The following is an 11,261-nucleotide window of genomic DNA, read 5'->3' on the forward strand; positions in this document are numbered from 1 at the left end:
TTAAATTAATTTGAGCCAATTCGAAAATATATCGAATTCTAACGAATCTCTTTATGATAAATAGATTCATTTTTGAATTTGAATAAACTGATTTTTCTCTATTAAACCTTATTGATTTTATATAAACTTTAGTAATAGAAGTTTTTTTAAAAGAAGCAAACTCTCGTTTCTCTTAGCCATAGAAAGTACATGCGTAAAACTTATCATAAAAAAAGAGAGCTAATTATATATAATTCTTGACTCAATCTAGTACGTCTATCAATAAATAAATAATATTTATTTTACTTAACGTACATATTTTTTAATATTATACCACTTTATACAATTTTAGCCAATAGCTAATAAAAATTTTTAATTATGGATAAATTCTTATATTCTCTCACTTGACATGATGATTAAATGATATAAATTCATATAAATTGAAATAAACAAATTCTTTCGTTATATCTTTCATAAATGTCGTGCTAAATAAATTATTAAGTGCGAACTATGGCGATGATATATTGTTTAGTCATATACTCCTTTCATATACCAAATACTAATAATTTATTCTAGTAGGATCATAATGGATATATTATAATACATCATTATCCACATTAATATCTCAAAAACCTTTCCTATTTTCAATCATTCAATCATTCAATGATTATGCGCACGCAATCATAATAAAACAGAAAATTCATAAAAATAAGTAAAAACCACATCATTGAGCTCAAAGTATTTCATAGCTAATACATAATTCATTAATATAACCAACTTTCATTCTATTAGAATGTCGTGTGATTGTAATTTTTCAATCAATAATCTATAATCATGAGATCGCTCTTAATTATATACTTAATAAATTCTCTTTTTCTTTGAATTTTCTACTTTAACACCAAAGGTAAGAAAAATATATTATTTTTAAAGAAAAATATTATTGCAGAATTATACCAACAAATTGTCAGCGCGGCTTGATAATCAATAATGTTGTTGATTGCACAAGCCCTGAGATAAAATTACAGATTCGTAATACATAAATTGCAATTTTAAAATATACCACAAATTATGCTTGACAATACAGTGACAAACTATATTGCCTTTTGCTGCTTCTATTAGTCACTCTTTAGTTACTCTTTAGTCAAAACTTCAAATACTATCTTAAATGCTATTTGATGTTGCAACTTTGTTTTTTTTTTCTCCTATATCCTAAAAAAATTGAGAATCGCAATAGCAAAAAGCACTTAACATTTATTTAAAATGTGAATTTCTCTCCCATAAATTAGGAGACAAATAAATAACTTTTGTTATCTAAAAAAAAAAAGTGATGCATGTTAATGTAATTATGGTCATAAAATTAAGAGATGAGAGTATAATCAACTTGTAATAAAAAAAAATGTAATCAATAACTAATCAGTGGCATTTGACTTAGATTTTGGCAAGACAAGACTTAAAATAGAAATAAAAGCAAGGATTGATAAAATAAGAGAGAATTAATATGATATAAGAAATCCCAGAAACAACATGGAAGTGCTTACGAAATGTTAAGCTTTCCAAGAACCAAATCCTCCTTGTATAGCTTCCAACGAACATTAGCTAATGCTAGTTTCTCTTTAGCTCCAAGCCAATCCACATTAGCCTGCTTGATTTCACTTTCCAGATTTTTCCATTCTTCTAAATCTTTGGAAGCTTCATTATTGGATTTCTCCAACTCAACCAAAACAGACTTCTTATGAGCAACAATATCTTCCTTCTGGGTAATTAAGAGTTGAATTTCAGCCTCTAGTTTTTCTTCTTCTTTTGAAAGTCTTGAGAATTCAGCCTCCTTGTAACTTAGCTCCTCATGCCTTTATGCCAATTTTGCATCAAGAACAACAGTTTTTTCCTGACAGAGATGTTCTGCGAGCTTGCGCAGTTTCTGCAGTGTTTATAGCCACAGGAACACTCTCTCCAAATTCTGCCAGGTGAGAGAGAAGGTCTTCCAGAATTATCTTCTCACTCAAATTGTCACTGTGTTGAATGAGTGTAACGATAATTCCCTCAATATTGCTATAGGCATTAGCTAGTTGTATAGCCTCTAATGACATATTAAAAAACCCTTTTAATGTTTCTTTTTGTTGCTGAACATCAAGTTTAGGTGCTTGGTTTGACATGGAGATTTCACTGCTCAAAGTTCTAGTCTTGCTTGCAAGTTCTATAGTAGACCCTTGTATATTGTATGCACATTTGGGGAAGGTTTTCTAGGCTCAAAGGGATGATCCTACCATGCCAACAAAAGAAACATGTCTATCAAACATTAAAATATCGGTTTTAGGTGACCAAAAAATCTACAGTTTGCAACTTGAGCAGTGTAATAGAAGGTGGAGTCATCAATGCCTATTCTATATAATATATAAAATGGGAAGAATCAGTACTTTTTGAATAAACTTTTTCTAAGCTACCATCCGAGGAGGTTCTCCTTGCTATTAAAAAACTTATAAATTAATGTGAATGAAGATCAGCAAATAACACCATCTGATATTATTATTGAACATTGCTTTTAGTGTTTATGATGCTAAAACTTAAAAGTTGTTAAACCTAATATATACTGCATAACCTTATATATGCAATACATAAAAAGAACAGAATTACCATTAAAGGAATAGTCTCAGCAATCATTGAAGGAGGTGGTGAAGACTTGATAACCTCTTTATCATTGGTGGGAATACCAGTTTGAATGCCTTCTATAGTCTGGTTCAGAGGTTTAGTTGTTAAAGGAGCTTCAATAACAGTTGTTGATACAACATTTGCTTTAGTATCAACTACTTTGTTTTGTAATAAAGGAACTTGGTTTGTTTGTGGTGCAATCACTGGCTCAGATGGTTTTGTTTCATTCCTTGCTACTTCCTTTGTAGGGTCCAGCCTGGAGTAATGCTGGATACTGTGAACAAGAACCTCCACTTCAACAAGAAGCATATTGCCCACAAGATACCCTTCTGCAGAATCTTTTATTTTGCCAAGAGGAATGAAAGATTTGAAACCCCAATCTTTTGCCAATGCTTGGAATACATGTCGTGTGTCTACAAAATATAAAAGGCAAAACAATGTTAGAAGCATTCTTAGACATTCCAATTATGATTTACAAAGAGGATAATTGTGATCAAAGTGTTCTCTCTTTTTTTTTTTTAATTGATGTGAGACGAAAGGGTGAATTAGTGGAAGCTTATTAGAAGACACTGGAAGTGATTCTCAAATGGAGACTTGGGCTGGAGAAGCAAATGCAATAAAAATTCTTCAATTTGCTGCATAACATGACAGGATTAGCCCCCTTGTTTGACTCCACAAAAGAAAAGCAACTTAGAAGACTAAGCTCGTTACCAAATTCTGTAGCCAAAGAAGAAGCAGAAGGAATTATGTGCCAATGAATCTATAGTTTTTCATTAATGCAGCAATTTGGTGAAGGCTGTGCCTGAATGGCACGAAGATGTAATCAAAGGTGTCAAGAATATGGTGGAGTTCTTGGGGGAGAAAAAAAAGGTGGTGTTGTATCAAGGACAACTTAATTTGAGAGATGGTACCGTTTCAACTGAATGGAAGGAAATAGAGAGGCTTCTTATAACGGAATGAAAGGTGTGGGTAGCAAATGGAGAGCTTGCTGGGTTTGTGCAAAGCGGGGGAGATTGAGCAGTATGGGTTTATCATAAAAGAAGAGTACATTGTTTAAACGCTTGCTGAAATTTATCCAAATTAACTAAATAGTCCTTATTTTTTCTAAGAAAAAAACTAATTAAAACATATCTATATTTTGTAAAATATAAATCTTTAGTTCTTCAGTCAAAAAGATGTTAGTTAACTTGTCTTAGTCTCTTAAATGTTTATAGTTACTATTCATATTGTTTAATCACTCTAAACAAGGCCAAAATAAATTGACTAGCTTTTTTATTTTTAGGCTAAATTAAGCTTAAATTTTAACTTGTAAACTAATTTGACAAAAAAATAAAATGGGCTGAATTGAACATCATTAATAAACACAGATTTGGTCATGACTTATTTTGATAAGGATAGATAAATATTAAATAGGTAAGATATAAGATATGTGTGGTTATATAGCTTAATTATGCTGAATCAGAGTACCTTCTCCGACTGTCAAACTATTGTTGAGTTGATTTTTAACTGCAAAGCTAATTTTTGCATCTCTAATCCATCCTTGTGGCAAACTTGTTGAATCAGCAACATCCAAGTATATTGACAAATGATTCACATTGTTTCCTTTGGGGAAAAGAAGCAAACACCTGCCGGACAATAAATAAAAAAGAAAAAAAATAAATTTTCAGGACCACATTGTTTCCTTTGGGAAAAATAAGCAAACACCTAACGAACAACAAATAAAAACAAATTTTCAAGAAAATATTGCATCACAACAAAAAAAGAAAAAAAGTTAACAAGAAGAGATCAGGAGTACCAATTACAACCACCAGCACAGAAAACCTCTGAATACAGTTTATTTGTAGTCAATGTGGAAAAGTTAAAACCTAAGAACCCCCTTCTTTAATTTAAGGGAAAATCCATTGTGACCTTCAATAGCTCTTCAGGTATACTTTTTTTTTTTTTTAATTAATGTGATACTTAAAAATATGTTCCTCAAAAACATAAATATGTATATATTTTCTCTTGAAAAATTTACTTTTTAATTTTTATGGTATAAAAAAAATTAATTAATTCTTCAGTTTTCAAAAAATCTTTTAAAACATCTATGAAATTTTAAAAACTGCTAATTAGTCTCTCAAATTACTCCTACAGTGTCTCAGCTGTGCAAAATATTAAAATTTTAAGTTATGAGAAGTGTGTTTGGTTGGTAAGAAACCATTACAAAAATAATTCCATTTTCGCATCAACTTGCAGTATTTCTCAAATAGAAGGGCAAATGTGAAATCATGACTCATAATTATTTTTTAATTTTGTTAGACCAAAATATACAAAGACATTGAACACTTTAACATCAATTAAAATGAAAATTGAAGAACCCAAATCTTTTTTAAAGGAAAATCAAGAAAAGAAAGTTAAAAAAAAAACCCTTACGTGACAATGGAGTCCCACAAGTGCTAAAGGCAGCATGAGAATCAGGAGCCGAACCAGAATCCATAGAGAGTTCGAACGAGTCCTAAGAATTAGTAATGCTTCGAATGATAGTTGGGTATGTGAGTAGAGAGACGGTGAAAGACAAAAGTGAGGGGGAAATTCGTCCGTGCATTAGGGCGTATACATCCATGGATGTAACCATGACACATAATTTTTTATTGGTTGGTATACAAATACACTTGTATATCCAGGTACATGCAATAATTTTTTTAAAATAGGCTTATTTGATCTTAGTGAAAAGTATAAGGACAAATATACGATATTCTGTGCTAAGACATGTGCTAGCTTGTTCCCTTCCCTTTTAATAAACTTGAAACAGATGGACTCAAACTGGGAACTCAAGCAATTGATGTCATATACACTGTTCTGAATCTGAATATAAACAAGAGCACCCTGCAAACCTTGAATCAATTGAAGGCAATCACCATCAATGATAGCTTTAGAAAACCCTTGAGCTGACAATAAATTGAGCGCTTCCCTGTAAGCTAGCAACTCAGTTGTAGGAGGATCAGAGATATAACATAGGTTTGTATGACCAATCCACAATATTGCCACTAAAATCCCGAACCACAACTGCTAGCGCACTACAGGCATTAACTAAATCAGTAGTAACATTAAAATTTACTTTGTTTATAGTGGTAAGAGGAGGTGACCAGAAAGGAGAATGTGCCTATTTAGTTTCTGGCTCCATAGTATCTTTTAGATTGCAATCTCTTAATTCCTTGTGAAAGTTTAGGGTTGAGGATATAACTTCATGAGGTTGTTAGATTGCACCAATGAAAATCGCAATGTTCCTTGATTTCCATTCTCATAATGAAAACCATGAGTTGGAGCAATGTTCCTTGATTTCCATCGGGTCGTCCCTTATTTACCTCTCAATCTCATTTTTTAGTTGCCGACACTCTTTTGTCGTATGTATGATCATGATTTTCGTGAAAATGGTAGTACTTGGTCCTATGTCGTTTGATAAAAGACTATTTAGATTCCGTCAGGAGTTTTAACCAATATTATTTAGCTAAGTCGAAATAAGAGAAAAGATAGGCTGGAAGACTAAAAGTCTTATTGAAATTCCTCAAAGATTGAAAAGTGAGTTTCTAATAGCCAAGGGAGACTATTTATAATAGAAAACAAAACCCTAATATGCAAAATTATGAAAATACCCAAAATATCTAAAAAAATAATTAAAATACAAAATTGACCCCTAAACAATGGAATTTCCATATCGGACTTTGTGATAGGCCTGCGGCCCTCGTCATACTTTTGAAAGTCATGCATCTCGAAATTCCCTTTCCGAAAATCTATCGTGGGTCTCTATTGGACGTCGGCAGCAAAAGTTAGGGTCAGTCCAATCTGCCGTAAAGTCCAAGGCTAATTGCTACATGTCATCGTTTCTCTGTTTTTTCAAGATTGAGTTTGGGCAGCCACTAATCTCTTTGTCATTTTTCTCGATCTATATTAAGATATAAGTTCGTGATTTAATTCTTCTACCTATATGGCTTAAACATTGAACCGTGGGATAAAACTCCTTAAAGACTCGCCATCTCCTTGGTGGATCTTCCGCAAGTTAGAGGAATATTTTTTAGGAGGTATACACGTAATAAATTATTATTTAAACAGCATAGCAAATTATATAAAGTTTTGAATTAGACCTAGATTCAGATGTTGATACTATTTATAAGCTAAACCTGTGAGTGTTGATGGAAACACTCGGTATAATACAAAGTTGTTGACATCCTGAAACTCAATGGTTGTCCTAAAGATTGTCAGGTGGCTTTTCCATCATATTTGTTCAAGTTAGGCAGTTTGAACTTAGTTGAAAAGGTTTCTGCTAAAATTTCTTTCGAAAGAGGTGAGGCGCCATCTAAGCCAAACTCTTCCTTGTTCCTTTTAGTATCTTTGCACGGTCTGTATTAGCTTCCAATCGATGCCTTTCGGATTTTCACCTGATTCATCTTCGGATTCGGCCTTTCCCTTAGGCTGCCTTTTAACCACTTTTGTCCGAACCCTTAGGGTATCTACAGAGGTTTTCTCCCTTCTTTCGACAGTCATATGCAATGCCTCCTCTCGTGCCTTCTACTGCCCAAAAGTAGCCTGCAATCTTTAGATGTATTGGAGCATCTGTTTGTTATTTAAATTATTAAGGTCCACTTCATTAACCATTGGGAGCGTATTTTGTCCATTGTCAGGGGCGGAAGAAATAATGACACCCTCGTTGGTGGCGATATTAGCAGCAGTTCGCGAATTACCGGCCATTTTGAAAGTAGAAAGAGAGAGATGTCTTCCATGGGAGAAAGAGTAGGAGATCGGTTGTAATCCAAATGAATAGAGAGGATTCAAAGGATTTTTCAGCAATGGAACCATATGATATTGTAGAAATTAGATTATTGACGTGACCGAAATGGAACGATGTTGTGATTGGGTAGAACTACAAAAAAGAGAATATGAAGTGATGAGTGCCCATGACAGCCACTCCGATACTCAAGTCAGTATACTGAAAAAGAGAGCGAATGTAATATATTGCTTAGAACTTTTGTGTGTGAGAGAATAACTATATTTGCCTCTGTAATTCTTCTCCTTTTATATTGTAAAAAGATAAAGAAAAATATAGCATTTTCTAATAATCTAGCGATGATGTGGCCAGTTCGTTGGGAAGGGATCTTCATCGGCTAATTGGTCGGGAATTCCATAATCGCAAGCGTAATGAGGATATGCTAAACTGTGTTTCATGATGGTAACTTTGTGTTGAGACTCACGTGTTAAAAAGAGGGTGAATCTTGTTTGTTATGTAATATCACTATCATAATTCCTAATTTAAAATTTAAAATTTAAAATTTAAAAATACATAGATTTAGGATTCATTTGAAGTATGGATTTATATTTTAAAGTAAGGATTAATTAAGACTATAAGTGTTATATATCTTTGGAGTATATAATTAAATAGAATTACAAATATACTTATGTGAATTTTAACAAAAGTTAAAATATATAAATAACACTTGATATGGTGGATGTACCATTTAAATTAGTAAAATTTATTTTAAAGGTTTTACTAATTTAAATAAATTAGTAAAAAATACTAATTTAAATGTTAAGCAAAAGAAGCTTAACATTTCGTAATCACTTCAATGTTAGATATCCAGACAGCCAAGGATTGTGTTTAGTACTGTCAAAGCAGGCTTAAGTCAGTGGACAGTTCAAAATTATCGGTATTTTTTAAAATTTAAATAAAAAATTTAGATTTTTTTTTAAAATAGATTTTTTTACTCAATTTGTTTTTGGGATTGAGTATGCACAGATCGAATCAGAATCAATTTACAAATAAAATTTAAATATTGTTGATTTGGAGAAAAATAACATCCAATGATATTTTTTTATTTTGTATAATTTTTAATAAATTTATTATATTATTTAGACGATATTAATGGAATTTATTTAGATTTTAATTTAATCATTTTTTTTTTCATTTGAAAATTTTAAATAGTGAAAATTGTTAATATTATAATTTATTATTATTTTTTATATTAATTTCTGCTAATATGTAATGCATAGTCGGTTGAATTGGCAAAAATAAAAAAAAATATAGAATTAAAATTTATTTATTAACTATAATATAGTTCTTTGTTGATTATGGTTAATATAATATGAAACTTTTATAACTGTAGTTACTCTTGTGAATTGAATTAATTTTTTCAATTAAAATTTATTTTTTATAAATAAAAGAACATGTTCATGATCTCAATATAAATATTTATTTTATAAATAACAATTATTTTTATCATATTAAAAATATTTTTGAACATCATTATTAATATTTTTATAATATTTAATAGCTAACTTTACATAATTTTTTTTACCATTAAAAAGTTTAAATTAAGATGGAAAACCTTTTATAAAAAATTAAAAATAATATAAATAAATTTTTAATAATTAATACTTAACATTAAATTAAATTAAATTCTACAAATAAAGTTATTAAGTAACAAAACATAAATAAATTTGAAGTTAAAATTACAAAAAATAAGAAATACAAGGAAAGGAAAGGAAAATGGAGTTCTCAAGGCTAGTTAAGTAATTTTAATACAAATAATTTTAATTGAAATTATTTTTTCTAAATTTTTTATAATTTTAATAAATTTTACTGTAAATTCAAATAATTCTCACAAAAATTTGAATTTTCATATTTTTATCAAACACAAAAATTTAAAAAAAATTCAATTCATTTGAATTATCTCAAAATTTATCATTCTAAATAGAAATTTAATGATTTCTTTTTCACTATTAAATAGTAACAAAAGACAAACTTTTTCGTCATTTTTCAATTTTAATTAATTTTTTAAATTTTATTAATTATAGCCCACAGTCAAAATTACAATTGAGATTATCGGTTGACATATTATATTATTATTTTAATTATAAAATTAATTAATTTTGGTATAAATAACTCAAACTTAGTATTTTAATACAATAAAATTAAAATTTGTTTTCTTGGAATAATAAAAATAATCCTCTCTGTACCATTTCTTTAAAGCGTGGGTATATAATTTATTTGTAAATTTTTAATTTTGAAAAGTAAAAAAAAATTCTATATTTTTATAAATAAGCTTTTATAAATATATCTTAAAAATAGCTCTTTTATTATATTAATTCAAATAAAAACTGATTTTAAAAAGGAAAATAAGAACTAATTTAATTAATATTTTTTATTACTTTATTTAATAAAAGTTTTAGCTAATTAAAATTAAAATAATTGAAAAAAATTTTATTGCCAACAAAATTAAAGAATTGACAAAATTTTAATTGAATAAAGTAATAAAATAGTAATTGAATTAGTTAAAATTAGTGAGGAAATTTTAAAATTGGATTATAATTGATAAAAATTAAAAAAATTTAGATTTTTTTATTGCCAAAGTTCATCCAAATCAGTAATCAAATATTAAATAATATTTTCAATGCCACAACAGTAATTATACTAATAATTCTAATTTTTAATTTTCAATTTCAATAATGGCTAAAATTAATATAAATCTTTAAAATTAGATTAAAATTGTTAAAATTAAAACAATCCGCTATAATGTCAAATGCCCTAAAGATAATTCAGAGTTTTTATTTTTATTATATTTTATCTGTATTTAATTTAAATTAAAAAATCAATTAAATTGAATTAATTTAAAATTTTAATTTCATTTTTTTATTTATTTCAGTTTGATATAATTTTTAATTTTAAAAATTTTAATTATTTCGATATAATTCAATTTTAATAAAAAAATTTTAAAAATTAAATTAAATTAATTAGTAATAATAATATACTATTTTTAATAATGCTAAAAAACTAAATCATAATAAAAATTAACATATTTCAATTAAATTTTAAATATTAAAAATAAAGCATAAAAAATAAAAAAAATTATAAAAAATTTAATGAATTTAATTTGATTTAATTTTTATTTAAAAATAAATTTATTTAATTTTTATAAATAATAAAATATTAATTTTTAATTTATTTAATTTAATTTAATTTAAAATCGAACCATGGATGATAGCTGAGCAAAAGTGGGCTTTTTATCTGTTAAAATTAAAAAAACAAAAATTAAAACCTTATACGGACTCCATCGCATTTTAAAAATACAGTAGAATCTACCTTACTCTTAAAATGTGATAATAAAAGAATAATTAAAAAAAAAATTATATTATCAGACTTTAAAAATAAAGTAATGTATTTATGCAATTTGAAATTTGAAATTTCACATTTTAAAATTTAATTTTTATTTAATTAATTATTATATTATATTTTATTAATTTAATTTATTTAATTATATATTAAATTTATATAAATATAATTATAAAAAGTATATTAATATTAATATCAATTAATTTAAATTATTTATAATATAATATTATATTAATTTTTATTAATTATATAATTTAATTAATTATATATTAAATTTATATAAATATAAATATAAAATTGTATTAATATTATTATAAATATTAATTATTTTAATTTATTTATAATATAACATTATATCTTTCATATTTATTATTTTATTTTATTATTTTTATTATAATTAATTTATAAATATTTAATTCTTGAAATAGTAATAAGTTTTAGAATTTTTTTTTTCTTTTGAAATAGTAAAAGGTCTGAAGTTTTTTTTGTAGGGGTT

At 27.3% G+C, this 11,261-nt stretch overlaps 1 protein-coding gene across 1 annotated transcript; it reads right to left on the minus strand.

The window, feature by feature from the left end:
• Positions 1-1,352: 1,352 nt before the first annotated feature.
• Positions 1,353-7,350, minus strand: LOC110612584. The gene is made up of 5 exons (XM_043955606.1): positions 7,255-7,350; positions 5,429-5,670; positions 4,093-4,250; positions 2,611-3,038; positions 1,353-2,239 (listed from the first exon to the last, which is right to left on the minus strand). Exons 1-5 carry the CDS (start codon positions 7,348-7,350, stop codon positions 2,174-2,176), a joined length of 990 nt encoding a protein of 329 aa, XP_043811541.1. The 3' UTR covers positions 1,353-2,173.
• Positions 7,351-11,261: the final 3,911 nt, after the last annotated feature.

This window comes from Manihot esculenta, chromosome 4 (assembly GCF_001659605.2).
Source record: "Manihot esculenta cultivar AM560-2 chromosome 4, M.esculenta_v8, whole genome shotgun sequence".
NCBI lineage: Eukaryota > Viridiplantae > Streptophyta > Magnoliopsida > Malpighiales > Euphorbiaceae > Manihot > Manihot esculenta.